Source organism: Acartia tonsa, chromosome 9 (assembly GCF_053477335.1).
Source record: "Acartia tonsa isolate MP-2025a chromosome 9, ASM5347733v1, whole genome shotgun sequence".
Classification (NCBI taxonomy): Eukaryota; Metazoa; Arthropoda; class Copepoda; order Calanoida; family Acartiidae; genus Acartia; species Acartia tonsa.
In genome coordinates this window covers 34,714,304-34,733,907 of record NC_137268.1, presented here as the reverse complement: position 1 = coordinate 34,733,907, position 19,604 = coordinate 34,714,304, and the positions used below count along the sequence as shown (strand labels likewise).

The 19,604-nt window shown below is 38.2% G+C and overlaps 1 protein-coding gene across 1 annotated transcript in view; it reads left to right on the top strand.

The window, feature by feature from the left end:
• The window catches only part of LOC145327505 (uncharacterized), an 86,044-nt gene extending 66,867 nt beyond the window's left edge, over nt 1-19,177 (top strand). Inside the window, exons 16-26 of the mRNA XM_080171050.1 lie at nt 209-357; nt 725-949; nt 2,945-3,034; nt 4,271-4,368; nt 5,202-5,319; nt 6,167-6,331; nt 12,808-12,975; nt 13,665-13,896; nt 15,121-15,265; nt 15,648-15,924; nt 16,331-19,177. Of these exons, the coding sequence (XP_080027176.1) occupies nt 209-357; nt 725-949; nt 2,945-3,034; nt 4,271-4,368; nt 5,202-5,319; nt 6,167-6,331; nt 12,808-12,975; nt 13,665-13,896; nt 15,121-15,265; nt 15,648-15,873 (1,616 nt within the window). The 3' untranslated portion in view covers nt 15,874-15,924; nt 16,331-19,177. The remainder of the gene's footprint in view (nt 1-208; nt 358-724; nt 950-2,944; nt 3,035-4,270; nt 4,369-5,201; nt 5,320-6,166; nt 6,332-12,807; nt 12,976-13,664; nt 13,897-15,120; nt 15,266-15,647; nt 15,925-16,330) is intronic.
• The last annotated feature ends 427 nt before the right edge of the window (nt 19,178-19,604 follow it).

The window sequence follows — 19,604 nt, the reverse complement described above, 5'->3', positions numbered from 1 at the left end:
TATGTTATTACCTACTTCAGGAGTAATTGATTTATTATTACTTTGATCTTACACCAGATTTTCATAATAAAGTGAACTCTTTAGTGACGTAAAATAACGATATCCCCCATCCCCATTCCCCTCCCACTTGATAAAAGCGAAGAGATATTTTAACCTAAATCGACAACAATTTTTCTCCTGTCATAATATCCACGTACATTCATTTCAGGAGAACATAGTGATGAGCCAGGAAAGGAAGACGCCACCACAGAGCAGCTGAAAGACTCCCCCCAGGAGAATCAAGACGCCCCTGACAACCCCGGTTGTCCAGTGGACGACCTAGGCGAGGCTTCTCCAACTTCAACCATCTCATTGCAGGTTTTTAACTATTTTTGTTGTTACAGGGATTTAAGAAATGGGGTTTAGGAACAAAATTAAAATGTACGATGTTACCAATTACGTGTAGAAAGACAAAGAAGGTCATTTTTTTGTGTAACTGTTAAGTCAAATGCACTTATTAAGTCGAACTCTTCTTAATTATGTCAAAATGTATTTATATATATGAAATAGTCATAATTAATAATAGTTTGACTTAATGAGTGCATTTGACTAAACGGTAACAGACAACTTGACGAAAACTACGCAAAAAATGCCCCCCATTTAATAGTACTAAGGCCAAAATATGAGTTGAGAGCATAAAGAGGTGCATGAAAATATTTGTTTTCTTACAAATTTGACATTCTAGGAGCCCTCTGAAACCCTGTCACCCAGAGAGGCAGCTGCTGTTCCCGCCGTTATAACGACCCCGTTGACCGGGCAGCGAATAAGCCGGTCGGCCCACAATAGCGGCGAGCCCGTGGTTGGGGCCGCGGGTATGTTGGGCGGGCCCAGTGATCCGGTCCCGCTGCCCGGGGCGCTCAGACAGAACAGGAGTGAGCCCTCACAGGTCACTGTCAGCGATGACCGCTTGGTAAGTGTCCGTTTTTTCGGTTCGTAGCCCAGCTACCCAACAAATTGATCTACATCACAAATTTCCCTCTTATGTAGGTTACAATTAGTGGTTGAAACGTTTGGACACTCAACTTAATGAATCAACCAATTAAAATTCAGTAAAAGTCCTCAAAGTTGTTAATCCCACGAATAAGAAAACGTTATTAAAATCTTTGGGGACTATTGTAATAAACAGCCCATTTTCCCCTAAAGAATATTTTTTATTAAACCTTGAGTATCGATTTATCACAGTTTAAAGTGTACTTACAACCTTTCTAGAGGAGAAGTTTGTCGCTACGGCTAACAAAGAAACACATAGACAGAGCTAACAAGGACAGAAGGTTTCATGATAATTTCAATGTTACGTTATCCTTGTCAAATTCTCCAAAGCAGGTTGTTGCATTAGAGTGGTGTGACTTTTAGGTTTTGGTTGTGGGGTTTTATAAACAAGGATCCGTAAGTAGCGAAGCACAAAAAAAATCATGGAATGGGAGTGAGTTATAGAGCAGTTGTTCTGTTCTCTAAGCAATGAAAAAATGAGGGAATATGCAAAAAAAATCATAATATTTATATCTTTTGAAGCATGACCGACAGACAGACGGACAAATCAATGTATATATTAGATGCGCTTAATCATAGAGATCTTCACTTTTTCTGTGATGTTTTTTTTTGCAATTTAGAATATTTTAAATGCTAATTTTGTAAAGGTATAAAAAAACGGTGGAGGATATTTGGTTTGTTTGACGTATTCGGTTTCTTCTTAATGTTAAAAACGTTATTCAAATCAAAATATATGCGGTAAAGGGTTATTTTCTATAAAACAAGGATGACAACATCCATAAAAGCAAAGCACTGCAACGGTAGGACAAACGGACATTAACACTTGTATAGTGTCTGAACTGAATAATCAGAATAAAAAAGTATAAGAGTCGAAGCAAAATTGTAAGTAAATTTGTTGAAAAACTGCTTGATACAGGATAATGTTTATGGACATACTTACATTTTTAGGACTTGATTATAGAGTTGCTTCGCTTATAATATTGTTCTTTGTTGTCCCAGAAATCAATATAGGTACCAAAAATCAGATCAAACGAATAATTAGATCACATAAAAATGTGTTGTTAAAAAAAATAGAAAAATTAAAATGGACGTACGGACATTCTGGTAATGATTATAGAGTTACTACGCTTTCCAAATCGTACCTAACTACTACAGGAATCATTATATAAAGTTTAAAGTCGATATGACAATTCTAACATGCCTAATTTAACGAATAAAAGCTATCTTTCTCGGACGGACGGACGGACCGACCCTAATTATAGAAAAGCTTCGCTTTTAAAAATCTTATTAAAAAATTCGAACTTTCGCCTATAAAACAGAAAATCTCTTTAAATATCTCGCATAATAAATAGGTATATTACCCTAGACTCTCAATTTGACACAATATACTTCGTTTACAAAAAAAATGGAATTTTTAACAGATAAATATTTTTTTATATTTTATCACAAATTAAATCCACAAGCATAGCCTTTTCCAATGATATTTAGTTTTTTAAATGAAATTTTTTTTAAATGTGTTCTAGCCAATAGTTTGGTCTGATTGTTCCTACGTTTATGTTCTAATTAAGATTTTAAGGATCTAGGATTTCTATATTTATTATCTACATGTAAATTCACTTTCCAATAACGAAACGTTCATATAATTAGGGTCGGACTCGGTTCGTATGTTATGGTTAGCTCCTTTCGCTAATTTATGCCTATTAGAAAAGTTTTATAAATTGCATAGGTATATCACAAGAATACAATTTTTAAGTCCTGATATTTTTAAACTACATGGTAAAAAAATGAATTATTTCAGATATTTGCCCTATAAATGTTGTTTAAACTATTAAATAGGAAAAGATTTGCAGTTTCCTAAATTCAAGTCTAAATGCATTTCATGCAACTACCCCTTTAAAATGTTGTTACTGTTTAGGATACAAAATCTCCGAATGGAAGCTTTGTGCCCAACCTGATATCAATTCCACGGCCCCATAAGAATGTGGTGTTAGTCGACAACCGGCAGGTAAAGGATCTTTATTTATCTTACTGGTGGATATGTTAGGACCAGGGTTTCGGATCCGCATTGATTGTATGCGGATCCTTGACAATAAAAATAAAATCACCAAATTTTTCAAAAAATTTTATTCTTTAATTCGAAGTCAAAAATACTTTTAATTTTTAAGTCTGAACCTAAACCTTAAAGATTGGCTCTCATCAAGAGAATGTCTGAGATTTTATATAAATTTAGGTAAATTTTTCCATTTTTTCTGCATTTTTTGAGTCCAAGGATCCGGATCCGCATTTTTTGCGGATCCGGATCCTTGGACTCAAAAATATGCGGATCCTTGCGGATCCGGATCCGAAACACTTAGGACACCACCCATATTTTAGTTCGTCATTTACAGTCACATGTCCTCTCCCTCCCCTGAAGAATAAGAAAATTCGAGTTGATTTTATCATTAATCCCTAATTCTTAAGTGTAAAATTTTGGTTTTATGTTTTATCCTTCTCCAATTCTAATGTGTAATTGTTTAAGGGATAGGTTTTTCATTTAAATTAAAGAATATTGGGGGGCATCACTAAAAGATTATATTTTTCATCTCCAGTTCACCTAGGAGTTGTTTTTGGTCTAATTGGTTTCCTCTTTCCTTGGTGGGAATTCCAAGACAAGGCTTGATTGGTTAAATCATCATACCCTTTCCTTAGAGTGTGCCCCAACCATCTCCATTTTCTCTGTTTTTTATGTCTGACCTACCACTGCGTTCTAAAAGCTCAGTATTTGTGGCCAAAAGATCTTATGGATTTTCCTCAGAGATGGGTTTTCAAAAAGTTATTGATTGATATAAGCGCAGACAACAGAAAGAAATGCCTCGTAGGATTTAAACAGAGTATACAACTATATTTAATTATTTCGCTTTTGTTGGTACGGCCTTACAACAGAAAGAAATACCTCGTAGGATTTAAACAGAGTATACAACTATTTATTTAATTATTTCGCTTTTGTTGGTACGGCGTTTATAGAAGAAAAATAAATAATGTTAATCGTTTTTGCTGTATATTGATTAATGCACCTTTTTAGAGCTTTATTAGACATGAAACAAATGGCTAAAATAATTATTTTAAAATTTTGAATTCCTAAGTTGTATACTCTGTTATAATCTTACGAGGCATTTCTTTCTGTTGTCTGCGCTTAAGTCAATAATAACTTTATGAAAAACCATCTCTGACAATATACCTATATTAACCTTTAATATTTTAGTTGGATGGTACTGCAGCAGTCTGTGATATAGTGAATGTCAAGTCAAAATATTTATCAGATGATACTTTGACTGATCAAAACACAAACGCTACCCTAAGGTAAGTCTGGTTTGTTCTTGTTCGTCTCACTTTTGGAATAATGATTCCTAGGGCAACAAGGTACAATATTATAAGTAAAGCATCTTTATAATCAAATCCTATAAATGAAAGTATTTAATTTTGTTTAGACTAACAAATTAAAGTTTGTTTGTTTGTTTGTCCTTTCATCTGATTTTAGAGCTTAGATATCTTTAAAACTCTTAGAAATCATGGATGCAAAATAGTTATTATTAGTTGAATTATAAAGAAAGATTCACACCTGTTAAAAGTAACAATTAGGAAATAAAAATAGAATAGAAATATTCTTGTATTAAATGCCATTTTTAATTCAAAACTACACTTAATAAACTTGAATAAATGAATATTATAACAGGGGTATTTTTATTAGGGTTGGGTCTGATCCTTTTTTGGCCAGATATCCGGTATCCGGATGGTTTCAATATCCGGTATCCGGCCGGATATCTGGCAAACGCTCAATATCCAGCAAATTACCGGATATCCGTTATCCGGATAGTTTCAATATCCGGTAACCGGCCGCGCCGGATATTAAAAATGGTCGGATATCCGTCCCAACCCTAATTTTTATATCAATTTAGGTTGGTAATATAGTCATAAATACGTTCCTATATGTTCAGGGGAGGGAATAGGCTAAAAATCTTAAAGCTAGGAAAAACATATCAGGGTATGCGAAAATTTCTCACATTCTTCAAGTATTATATATCATTACCTAGGTACTTTAAACAAAATAGAAAAAAACGAAGATTTATAAAAAAAACCACTTTATTTACCTGATTTTTAACCTAGGTACTTACTAAATATTTATTTTATTTCAGCGCTTTCAATAACGACCGTAAGCGGCACCGCAGTGTGCCGATGATGGCGAAAACTGAATTCGGTGATAATATGAGAAAAGCCCACCTGGGACATACCAACTCCAGAATGAACATTCAGGTAGGAAACAGGGATAACACAATCCTTATACTAAAGTAACAGGATGTCTATTTGTCTGTCTGTGCGTTTGTACCGAAGGATCTCGCTAACCGCTGAACCGATCGGGTTCTCGTTAACAGAGTAGATTCTCATAGGTCCAAGCAAGGTTTATAACTAATTTGGGGGAGGGTACCACCACCCTCATAAGAGAAATCATAAAAAATCAAAAAAAATTACGTTTCTCGATTTAACAAACATAAACGTCAAACGCAACATAGACATATGTAAATATAAAAGAAAAACATTTAAAGTACCAATAGAGGCCTTTAGGGACGTAGCCGCTAGTCCTTATAATAAATTAACAGGATTTGTGTGTGTGTGTGTCTGTCTGTACCGAAGGTACTACCCACTCCCCAAGTGCCCATATATGCCTCTAGGGGCGAAGCCACTAGTGTAGGATAAATTAATATACCTACCAAATGATAATAATAGTTAGATATTTGTCGTATTTTTGAAATATTTTGGTCATGCTGGAATGGGTATTCCAAATATTCTGGCAACTACGATTATCTAATAAAATTATCAGATTAAAATTGATGAAAATTTTGGACCACTGGCGTGTAGTTGGGGTTGTACTGAAAAATTGGTGTCAACACCCATCTTAAAATTAAAAGTGGAAATGCCTGCCTTCCCCTTATTCCATACCCTAATGGTTTCTTACACTCCTTTGTTAGTTTTAACCAACCAATCACGATTCGACAACTTCCTTGTTTATTGGTGGATTTTTAGCATTAATTTTGATACACTTCCAATTCTATTTGTTAAAATGTCATATTCAGTGATTTATTGACATAATATGATATTTTAGGGGAAGATGATGTCTGTCCGGCTGCGCAAGCACCAGATCGACAAGGCCGACAGGGGCAAGGAGGGCAAGAAGTTTGCCGACAACTTCAACGTGACCCTGTTCCTTATCCGTCCATCTAATCAGACCCTGCAGGACGAGTTTCTCAGACCTAACTATATAGCACAGGTAGGCAGGTTCAGGGTTTTGGCCATTTTTTCTATAATTGCTACGGGGGGATTTTTGATTGGTTGGTTTATAAGTTGAGTGTTCAGACGTTTAAACCACTAACTTTAATCTACATTGTACATCAATTCATAGGCCATTGTCTTATTCCTTTATCCACAAGATGGTCCGAGGGTGCAAGCTTTTCCGCAGTGGACCTATCCGGGGAGGAGGAGAAGAAGATGTACACCCCCGGGCAAACCTGCACCAAACCACCTGTTCTGACAGCCATGTCTCCCGTCCGGGTTTCCCCCACGGGGCTGGCCTAAAGGGCTTTTAAGTCAGCCCCTGTCAGCTCTGGAGGCCTTGGAGGCCTTTCAACTCCAACCCTCCATAACCACATCCAACATCACCCCCCCTCCTCCCCTCATCCTATCTGGCGACATCCATCCAAATCCTGGTCCCAAATACCCTTGCTCTACCTGCTCCCGCAACATAACCCGCTCCTCTGGTGCCTTCCTCTGTAACTCCTGCCAACTTTGGGTTCATCCCAAATGTTCCCTCCTCTCATCCAAATCCGAATACAATTCTAACTGGTCCTGTCCACCCTGCATCTCTGCCTCCCCTACCCCCTTCTCACCCATTTCCCCCCAACAATCAACACCCCCACCTAAATCCCGTGGCCCCAAATTTCCATGCCCTATCTGTTCCTTAGGTGTTACAAAATCCACTGGCTCCTTCCAATGTAACTCCTGCCTCCAATGGGTCCACCCCAAATGTTCCCTCCTTCCATCCTCCACCCACTACTCCCCCTTCTGGATATGCCCCTCCTGTTCCCCCCAAAATTCCCCCCCTCCCTCACCCTCCACACCCAACTCCCCGTCTCCCCCACCTTCCCCAACAGCACCTCCATCACCACCACACCCTCAATCACCCCCGCCCCCTCCTCCCCCCACCCCTGCCCCCCGCAAACCTCCTGGTAAACCTTTCATCCTCCAATTCAACTGTAATGGTCTCCTTACCACCCAAGATGAACTCCACAACCTTATTTCAACCCTTAACATCCCAATTACCTGCCTCCAAGAAACTAAACTCTCCTGCAAATCCAATCCTAAACCCCTCCCTGGCTATAACTTCATCAGGAAGGATCGACAAGACCGACCTGGTGGAGGAATAGCCTTCCTCATTGCCGAAGACATCCCCTTCACACACCTTAACCTCAACCACCTCTCCAATGGCCCCCTTGAGGTTGATGGCATCCAAATTTCCCGCAATGGCTCCCCTCTACAAATCATCAACCTTTACCTCCCCCCACACTCCTCCTGCCCCCCACAATACACCCCTGACTTTAACCTCCTTTTTGAAAATCCAAATGACCTTATCCTAGTCGGTGACTTCAATGCCCACAACCCTGCCTGGAACTCCATTACCCTTGACCAATCTGCCATGAATCGTGGGGAGGCTCTGCTGGAAGCTCTCAATGAGAGCAGCCTTTGCCTCCTCAACGAGGATTCCCCTACCCGCCTTCCCCCCAATGGCCAACCTACCTCCCCTGACCTTTCCTTATGCTCTGCCCACCTTGCCCTTGATTTCTCCTGGCACACCCTTACCACCCTCCGTTCTGATCACCTTCCCATTCTCCTCTCCATTCCCGAAATCACCAGAACCCCCCGCCCTGTCAAAACCTTCCACAACTTCCATAAAGCAGACTGGGACACCTTTACCCTAGAAACTGAAACCCTTTTTGAAGACCTTCCTGACCCTTCCTCCTGCTCCCAAGGTGAAGCCACTTTCCGCCAAATCCTCCAAACTGCCTCCAAACACACTGTTCCTGCTGGCTTCATCAAAAATTCCAACCCTACCCTCCCTCAGTCTGCTAAACCCCTTATCCAGCAAAGAGACTCCTTAAGAGAAACCAACCCCCATGATCCTCAAATTCAAATCCTTAATGACCAAATCTCCTCAATAGTAAACCAACATTCCAACAAAAAATGGCAAGAAACCCTTTCCAAATCCGACCATAGAACAAACCCTTCCAAATTCTGGTCCCTCCTCAAGTCCCTTTCCGGCAAAAACAACTCCCCTCCCTCCAACCAACCCATTTCCTTCAACAACAACAAAGTCCACACCTCCCACCTCCACATTGCCGAATCCTTCACCAGTCAATTCACCTCTGTCTCCCGTCATACTTCCAACCCTTTCTCCAGAAAAATTATCCGTAAAATCCGCCGCCGCAACCACCTCAACAGAAACTTCCAACCTTTTACCCCTGCCCTTGTCCTTGAAGCAATTAAAAATTCCTCCAATTCCTCTGCACTTGGCCCCGACAACCTTAACATCCTTCACCTTAAACACCTTGGTCCAAATGGCATCTCCTACCTCACTAAACTTTTCAACCTCTCCATCTCCGCTGCCAACATCCCTGCCATTTGGAAACTATCCAAAATCATTGCCCTCCTCAAACCTGGTAAACCCCCTGACCTTTCCACCTCCTACCGCCCAATCTCCCTCCTCTGTCCTGCAGCAAAAGTCCTTGAACGCCTACTCCTCCCCTACCTTAAACAATCCCTCTCCACCCACCCCTCACAACACGGCTTTAAACCCCTCCACTCCACCACCTCCTCCCTCCTCAACCTTTCCACCACCATTGCCAATGGCTTCAATCAAAACCTCCCCCCCAGCCGCACAACTGTTGCCTCCATCGACCTTTCCAAAGCATTTGACTGCATTCCCATCCACCTCCTTCTCCAAAAAATCTCCTCCTCCAACCTTCATCCCAACATCATTAGATGGCTATCCTGCTACTTGCGTGGCAGGATGGCTTTCTGTTCCTATCAAAACACCAATGCCTCTCCTAAAATTGTCCACACTGGCGTCCCCCAAGGCTCTGTTATCTCCCCAGTCCTCTTCAACTTCTACATAGCAGATGCCCCCCACATTCCCCCTGCCCACACCTCCTCCTATGCCGACGACCTTAACTCCTTCCACTCCTCCCCTAACATCCCCCAGTCAGTTGAATCCATCAACTCCCACCTCTCCTCAATCGCTGACTGGGCCTCCACCAACGGCCTCTCCATAGCTCCCAACAAATCCACTGTCACCCTCTTCACTTCTGACCGCAAGCACCAATCCAACCTCCATCCTCAAGTCCAAATCAACGGCTCCACCCTTCCCCTTGAGAAAACCCCTAAAATCCTTGGAGTTACCTTTGACACCTTTTTCAATTTCAGTTCCCATGTCTCCACCATTTCCTCAAAAATTTCCTCCCGCCTTAGAATCCTCAAATGTCTGGCCGGCACCAAATGGGGCCACCAGAAGGAGACTCTCCTCACCACCTACAACACCCTCCTCCGCCCCATCACCACCTATGCCTGTCCTGTTTGGTTCCCTAACACCTCCAAAAACAACATTGACAAACTCCAAGTCCTCCAAAACCAAGCCCTCCGCATCTGTACTGGTTCCACTAAAAAATCTCCCATCAGCCACCTCCACCAAGAAACCAAAATCCTACCAGTACGGAACCACCTTTCCCTTCTTTGTTCCCAATACCTGGCCTCCTCCCTCCGCCCCTCCCACCCATCCTTCCACAACGTCACAACCCCCCCTGGCCCTAGATCCAAAAAATCCACCCTTCAATCCATGTTCCTTCCTACTCTCCAACCTTTTCTTTCCCCCGACAACACCCTCCTTCCCACAAACTACAAATCCACAATCTCCAGACTCCACACCTCAGCTGTCACCCAAGCCATAAATTCTTACCCCCCTAATCCTGTCCTTAATCAAGCTCCCCCTGACATCAACCCCTCCGAAATCCAACTCCCCAGGCACTACAGAACCATCCTCTCCCAATTAAGATCCAACTATTGTCCTAAACTCCAAAGCTACCTCCATTCCATCAACGCTTCTCTTACCCCCAACTGCCCATCCTGTCCTGTTAATCCTACCCCAGAAACAGTCCAGCACCTCTTTTCATGCCCAAATAATCCTACAAATCTTACTCCTATGGACCTCTGGCAAAATCCCACCCATGTAGCTGCCTTCCTCTCCTCCCATCCAAGTTTCACCAGCCTTCCTCCCCTCCAACGCCCCCCTCCAGAGCCCCCACCATAAGCCCACGCCCCCCCCCCCCCCTCACCCCACTGATGACTACCCGGACCGGAAACTGACTATGAGCAGCCAAAACAACACAACAAGATAAAGGCATGAGCCGGGTTTATCAGAAAATAATATTATCTTGATATATTAATATAAACACTATTTATCACTCAATATATTAAAAGGAACATCTAGATGTTAAAAATTGGAACTAAAAGCTATTTGAATTTTTTGACATAATGGTAACTTCCAATGATCTAAAGGGATAACATAACGGACGATCCCCAATGATGATACACAAAATTACACCTTCTGTAAATTAAAATTAATGGTTGAAACGTTTGAACACACAACTTAATAAATCATCCAATTAAAATTCACTAAAGTCCCCAAAGTTGTCAGGCCAACGAATAAGAAAACGTTATTATAAAATTTTGAGGACAAGTGTAATAAACAGCCCAATATCTCCTTTCTCTCTGGGTAACTTCTAATTGGAAATTGGTCGGTTTTAAAACCAATTTATACATACTAAAATCTTAATTGAAAACAATATTTTCGGGGAGGAGGGGGCTGCATTGGATTGTTTATTACATTGGTCCCGAAAATTTTATACTACCGTTTTCTTTTTTATTGGCTCCACAACTTTGGAGTCCATATTGAATTTTGATTAGTTAGTTCATCAAATTGAGTGTTCTAACGTTTGTAATCTACAGAAGGGGTAATTTTGTGTTTCTATGAATCGTGATGTACATCAATTTATCGGCCATTGTCTTATCCCTTTATATCCCTGAATTTTTTAAAGATTTAGATTGTCCTATTAAGTATAGAAATGTGCTGACTCAAATAAAATTACTTGACGTATGTTATCATATATTTCAACAAGAAATGATAAGTTTTTTTCCAGTATCGCTTCGAAACCGATGATATCCGGACCCGGTGGATTAGAACCAGTTCTCAGTCATACTCAAAAATTATGTATCGTATCGTATTATATCCAGTTTTCTACGAATATAAAAATGTACAATCATAATATTAAGACCAGTTTTGTTAGCCTGTGCCTTTGTCATCTTGGGGCTAAAAAAACTGGAAGATTTGTAGATTTTTATACCCGCGGAAAGCTGTTTATAATACGATGCAATAAATAACTATTTCAATACACTTTTATATACCTTTTTAGCCGTCATTTTTTGATGAAAAATGGGTTTATAAAAATGGAATGTCTATTAGTCTAAACTGTATATATGCATACTGTCAGGGATGTAAAGGGATAAGACAATAGCCGAAAAAATAATGTGCAGCCCCAATAATGATACACAAGGTTTTAACCCTTCTGTTGATTACCATTAGTGGTTGAAACGTTTTAGACACTCATCTTAATGAACCAACCAATCAAAGTACACTAATAGTCCCCAATGTTGTTAAGCCAACGATTACGAAAAGTTATTATAAAACTTTGGAAACTAGTGTAATAAACATTCCATTGATCCCTCCCTCCTTGGCATATTGTATTGGTCCTCAAACTTTAAGGGCTTTCACTAAATTGATTTTTCATTAACAACTAGCTGCTTTGCCCCTAGCCTCTAGGGACTATGCCCCAAGAGGTATAATTACATCTTCTATTACCTACCCAGCCAAAAAAAAATGCGAATGGATCGAAAATTTTCATCAAAAAAATGGCGAATTCGCTAAATTCGTAAAAATTCGTGAAAAAATTTGGGGGGGGATTTTTTGTTTTTTGGGGGGTTGGGGGTGTTTCACCCCCCCAAGGAAATAGCCTAAAACCACCACAGGACCAGTAGGTATATTCCCTGAATAGTAGAATCCGATCGGTTCAGTGGTTACCGAGATCGTAAGGGACAGACAGACGGACGAAGGGACAGACAAACATCATTCTACTTTGTATTATAGATAACATTTTTCATAAATCAATTTTAAAATGTTATTGCAATGCTACTTACGCTACATGTTGCTTCATGAATCATATTTCAATAAATTGATCAAAAATTATCTTTATCTTTAATTTGATATTGTTGCGTTTTTATTTGATAAGATATTAATATCATTATTTATGACAGATATAGATAATAAGTAATTCTTTAATTTATAAAAAGTTTTGGTTGAGTTTGGTTAGTTGGCCATAATTTCTTTGTCAGTAATTAAAAAGGGAGGGGACATTGGACAGTTTTATACTGTAGTCCAAAAAGTTTTATATTCGTTTTCTTAGTTAGGGGACTTTTCTTAAATTTTGATTAGTTAGTTCATGAAGTTCAGTGTCCAAACGTTTGAACCACTAATTATAATCTAAGAAGGGTTAATTTTGTGTATCATTAGAGGGGATCTCCATTGTCTTATCCCGGTAAAGCAAGAACATTATTTAACATAGATGATTAAAATTTTTTTTTCAGCATATGGATCATTGTCCCGGAGGCTATTGTACGGCCGCCTGTACGGCAACCACGACCCCCTCAGCCACCCCTCACACGGCTTCCCACTCCCACTATCACCATACTATTCATCCCCACGGGGGGCCGAGAATACCCCCCTACTCCCCGGATTCAAGTTCGAGCAGCGAGGTAAGATTTCGTGTTTTACAGCTTAATATACCAACAACGAAATTAATTAGGGAAAAAATCTCGTAACCTCTATTATCAGCTGTCGTTGGGGGCCAACACATAGTAAAAATGACGCCCCTTTTCTACCCCCCCCCCAAATGTTACTTTAGATTTAGTTAGCTTGTTGGCTATACCTTAATTCTTGTTTTGCTTATGTTTTTGTATCGCAAATTCTCTACAACCTTCTGTTGGTTAAAGACACTCGGTAATGAATGGCTATATAATATGCTTGTTAAATATGCGTTTTGTATTCCATATTACTGTTTGCGGTTCTTTTCCATTGAATTGTTAACTTAGATTTCACTTCTCTTAAGTTAGGTAGGATTGATTATTGTACACTAAACAATCATTATAATCTTAAAACTTATATAAAGTTTAGAGTCTAACCTTAGTGTAATAGCAAGGATGACAACATCCATTAAAGCGACTGTAATGGTAGGACAAACGAACATTAAAATTTGTAGAGTGTCATAACTGAATAAGCAGAATATAAACATATGAGTCTAAACAAAATTGTGAGTATATATTTTTGCAAAAATGCTTAAATGTCTAGGTACAGGATATTGTTTATTGACATACTTACATTTTTAGAACTTGATAATAAAGGTGCTCCGCTTATAACATAAACCATTCATAGAACGTCTTTTAAGGATGAAAGTGATGACGACCTTCATTCTCACCACCACCATCATCATTTATCAGCTGACAACGCCACCTCGTGGTCACATGACCAAGTATTTTTGCCGCCAAATAACGGTCAACAACAAATGGCGGGAAACAACAATAGTGGTGGGGAGGGGGTGGAGAGTGGGGTGTATTCTTGTAATTGGACGTTGGGCGGGGGAGAACAGGGGGGACACGAGTTTCCTGTCCTCTCCGCAGGTAGACAGTTTCGCAGCTTTTACCAAGAACTTAATTAATTCGGAAAAAAGAATCCCGAAACATAAACGTGATTTTTAGCTGTCGTTGGGGGGGGGGGGGGGGGGGCAACACTTAGTAGAATTGGCGACCTTTTAATTTCCCCCCCCCCCCCCCCAAATATTATCTATAATACAAAGTAGCTTGATGTCTGTCCGTCTGACCGTCTGTCTGTCCGTCCGTCCCTTAAGATCTCGGTAACCACTGAACCGATCGGATTCTACTCTTCAGGGAGTATACCTACTGGTTTTAGGCTATTTTCTTGGGGGCTGGGACACCCCCAACCCCCAAAAAAATAAAAAAAACCACCCTCCAAAGATTTTTTTTTTACATTTTTTGTAAAATCTCAGTAACTGTTGATCAAATTGGGCTCAATCCTTCTGGGAATATACCTACTGGTCCTCTGGTGGTTTTAAGCTATTTTCTTGGGGGGTGGGACACCCCAACCCCCCCAAAAATAAAAAAATCCCCACTTCCAAAATTTTTAATTTTTTTAAATTTTTGTAAACAAAAACCAGTAATTGGGGTGGGGGAACCCCACTGCAACATGGGGCGAAGCCCCCACGAATCCCTCCCCCCCCAAAAAAAAATTTAAATATTTTTTTTTTTAATTTTAATTTTTGTGTATGCGAACAAGCTAGGTTTAATTTTTACGAATTAAAATTTTTGTGTATACGGCAAACAACCTGGGTTTAATTTGTACAAATTAAAATTTTTGTGCTTAAAACGCACAAGCTGGGTTTAATTTTACCACAGAGTAATTAATCAAAGAATATTTTTTTTTGAATATTTCTACTTAGGAGGGTTGACTTCCCATTACTTCATAGGGCGAAGCCCTTAGAGGCTAGGGGCGAAGCCGCTAGTTTTAGATATATTGTTGGCTATATCTCATTCCTTATTGTGGCTTGTTGTTTTTTCTATGTTCTCATGTATAGGGATGAGATAAAATCATAAGACTAGGAAATATTTAACAATATAGCTCCGAATCCGCTTAACTAAAGCCGGTTTTCTGTCTTACAGAAAAATCAAGTATAGAACCGTAAATTGACAGCTTAGATAACTAATCCCTAAATAAAGGATAATAAAATTAGCTTTAATTTCAGAAAGATTTCCATTTTGTTGTAGCTTTTTGTAGGTCTCGGGGCAGATTTTTATCTATGTTAATGACAAATCACCTTTTTATGCTAGGTCACGGTGAAGATGGTGACCTATCCACAACGTCTGTGCACAAGGGCTCAGCCCCGCAGCCACCCCACCGTCACCACCATCATCACCACAAGAAATCTGGGGGTGGGGGCCAACAACACAACCATCCCCTCCTACACAGCTACAGGTATAATTATACAAAAGCACTAGCGGAAACGCCCCTAGCATTTAGGGGCCTCCGTATTCGAAATGGCAGAGAGATGCTATACAAATTAGATGTTAAAATCATATCAAGACTTAAATCTGAAAATAGGATAGCATTAAACCATCACAGTACCTATATGAAGCTTACCTTAGATAGAGATTCCATAGGTTCGTTAGTTGTTGAGATCTAAAGCTTCAAAAAAAACCTCTTACTACTTTATACAATAGAATAGCAACTTATCATTCAGCGGTTTCCGAGATCATTCCATGCACACAGACAGACAGACACATACAGACATCCTGTTATTTTTTATAAGAACATTTGAATATTCTTTATAAGTTATTAAATATATTATTCTTTTTAGCAGTGCCGCAGCCGCTACAACTGCAGCCTCAGTAGTTGAAGCTCCGCCCAATATTGCGGTGCGTCGGAATGTATCCGCAACCGCGGCTAACATTCCACCGGCAGCGGAAGGTGGGCAACAGCAGCAGCAAAACGTGGGAGGACCTCCCATGCATGGGTTGGTCAGAAATCAGACTGATTCCTTGGCCGAGCTTTGTAGACGTTCCACGCAAACTACCTGGATTTAATAACCGTGGAGAAATAATGTGTTTTTTGTTTGTTAAGTCAGCAGTGAAAAGGTATGTAATTTTTTTATGCGATGTCCCTCAAAGTACCTTTAGCAAAGACACCCCTCCCCCCCTTTTTTTAAATAGAATGAAAAGTAAGGGAAGTAAGGGTTTTTGTTCTGTTTAGTTTAGGTTAAGTTATTGTGGGTACAAGGTAGCAACGTAGAGGTGAAAAAAACTACCCCCACCCCTAATTCAATTTGTTTAAATTAAGGCCAGTGTTTTTTTATAGTGCTCGCTTGGTACTTTGAGGGAAAGCATTTATTTTTTATTAAACTTATCTCAACTACTTTCTAATTATCTAATATCTGTCTTGCGATAGCAGTAAAAAAAAATATTTATATCTTTAATTAGACATTTAAAAAATGTACTACTTTATATAATAGTATACTTGAACTCATTTAACAATTTATTTCAGAGAATGAAAATCAGATAGTTCCTACATTCTTTACCTTCAAATAAGTGAAACAAACAAATTAAACTAATCATTAATTGATTAGTTTCCAAAATTTGTTGCAAAATATTTTTACAATTCACATGTGACCGATTTTTGTTAACAAAAAACGCACATGTTTCAGTTTTTCAGTGCTAGAAATCTTTACACTTTTCTTATTGTGTGTAAAGAAAGAAAAAAGATAGATGAAAATCCGCAAAGTAAAAGTTGATGCAAGTGATTAAAAACGCGCCAAATTAAAAAAACAGTCAAAATATTGCGCGGCATTTGCGCAGAGAAAATAGACAACCAAAATGTGGCGCGCTGATCATCAAAGAAAAAAAGAAACAATTTGTGATACATTATTATACAGAAAGATATATATTTGTGATAGCCCACTTTAGGAGAAATTCTTGCCTGCTAATAACAGATAATATAAAATATGTTAAAAAAAGAAGCATATTTTAACAGATGTATATAATGATAAGAAATATACATAAATTGAATTATACATAAAGATGAAAATTTAACAATAATAGAAATTAAGACTTGAACCAAAAATTTTATCAATACTATTATTATTATTATATATAAATGTAATTGGATTATTAATTTTGTATTTAGCCGAGCAAAATTTCATAATGGTAGCTTTATTTGTTTTTTTTTTGGCCTAAACTGGCAAATTTTACACTCTATATAAAAAATATATTAGTGGATATAAAAGACACTTAAATGTGCGTTATAAACAGTGATAATTTAAAAATGTCATGGCGCTTCGCGCCATTTCACAATAAAAGTTGATCGTTATTTATGATGTTTGGGCCTTTTTTTCTTAATGTTTTTATCATACTTTTTGTTGTCACCTGCCTGACATATGTTTTTGTTTTCCTTTGTGATAGAGAGAGAAGCCTAAATTTATTAGTTTTCCTGGATCAAGTGCAGTTCATGGTAAAATGTTCTTGGTAACGATTATTTCTAAAAAATCTAAGAATTCTAAAGGTTGCTAGCTGTCAAACGGCTGGACATAAATGTCATGCCCGCACACCGTGTTAAGCGGCATAAGAAGACCTAAAAATAAAATGTAATAGTCAAAATCCAATGATGTACGTTTAGCCGTTAGCAGCCTGTAAAGTTCATAGATTTTTGGAAATAAGGAACATTTTACCGTAAACTGCACTTGACCCGATTTCTTTACATTATATTAACAATTCAGTCAACACTATAGAGAAATATTTATAAAATAGAATTCATTATTTTCGATATTTATTTTTGCCAATTAAATACCTAGGTAATAAGAAAATAAATTAATTCTAAATTATTTAAAAACCAGTTTAGTTCTACTTTTTCTCTAAGAAGAAATCTGAATAATCACATTTTACAACCATATTAGGTTCTATTATCTACCTATCAAAATAATTGTTTTTTTGTTATTCTCAGAGATATTGTTGATGTTGCTGCCCTTCTATGCATGTTCTCATTCATGTTATTTATCATTTTGTAGACGTTGCTTCTTCTTTTATTGGGTTAACTTATAAGTTTGGTTTGTTATGAAATTAAATAAAAGTGACTGATCTTTATATTATTTTATTAAGAGAGGGGGGATCTAAATAAAGATCCCGTAAAACAAAGTGTCAAGTGCTTTTAAAACTTTTCAGAAAGCTGCAAAAATAGATATTTCACGTTTTTGAAATTTGACGTAAATTAATGTTTTAAAATGTAATAGATAGCTGTTAATTGCGTTTTTTTACAGTATAATTTTTGTCGTTGAGCTTTTTGAATGTACTAAACACTTAGTTTTACGGTAACTCTAAGTACATCCCCCAATGTAAAAATTGAGTAGGTAAGAAAAATGGATAAAGAATATATGGATATTGTGAGAGATTCTCGCATACTTTGATAAAATGTTTCTCCCAGCTGGCGTGTATAACGATACACCCCCCTCTTGTAACTTACCCATTCCCCTCCCATGAACAATGTCTGCGGACTATATTAGCTACCTAAATTGTAGACAAAATTTCTCCTGTCACATATTCTATATCCATAGTCTGATATCTAGCTTAGGAGGTTTACTTTACATAAAGGTGAGGAAATATAGGAGGTATATTGTGTTGATCTGAATGTTGGTTCAAATAATTTTCTTCTTCTTAGTAATTGTAAATGGAATTATTAATTATCTACCTACTACAGTATGGCTCTTTAAAAAATATCTTTAAATGATTATTTTTTCCCTTAAAATGCATAGGCTTAATTTATAAACTTGTAATGAATGAATATCTAGGTTCTTTTTGTCCATCTAGTTAATTTTATAAAAAAAAACATTTTTATCTTATTTAAAACGATAATGTTTGTATTACTGAATTTGAAATAAGACAAATTAATAAAAGTCTTAATGGGTAAAGATATACTGTTTTAAAGGGCCATATTGTATTAGACATCAGTATCTGTCTGATTTTTGTTACAACTCTGATTTGTATTGCTGCTGAGATGACTAGTAATAAAATACCGTTTCTCCCGGGCGTACGCGGTCATGCGTCATGTTGCAAGGGTAACGCAAATTTCAGATCTCAGTTTTCCCTATTTGATGTACTATTTTTCTCTGTAAGATAAAAGCGATGCTTGCAAGATTATTTGATTCGCTATAGTGTAAATAAAAAGTTTTCTCAAATCACGAGATCTGAAATTTACGTCACCATTTCAACGTGACGCATGACCGCGTACCACCGGGTGAAACGGCATTCTGTTACTATTGATCTGCTGTTGATATCTCTGTGTATTGTTCTTTCTCTCTCTCTCTCTCTCAGCTGTGCGAGAATAATAAATATTAAATTGGTATTTTTGTCTTTACATTTTTTTTCTGATTTAAGATTGTTATTTTTTTCAGATTTAAGATTGTTAAGATTTGTTAGGGGCCTAGCCTCTAGGGGCTTTGCCCCTAAGAGGTGATAAAAAAAAATTTGGGCGAAATACGTAAAAGGACCAAGGAAATCTTCTACAAAAAAAAATGGGGGGGATTTTTGTTTTTTGGAGGTTGGGGGTGTCCCATCCCACAAGAAAATAGCCTAAAACCACCACAGGACCAGTAGGTATATTCCCTGAAGAGCAGAATTCGATCGGTTCAGTGGTTACTGAGATCTTAAGGGACGGACGGACGGACAGACCTCGTTCTACTTTGTATTATAGATAAATATGTCAGTCGTTACTTCGTGATCTTTTTTTAAGCCAACCAGTGAGGGAACGTTTTAATGTGCGGTATCTCTGA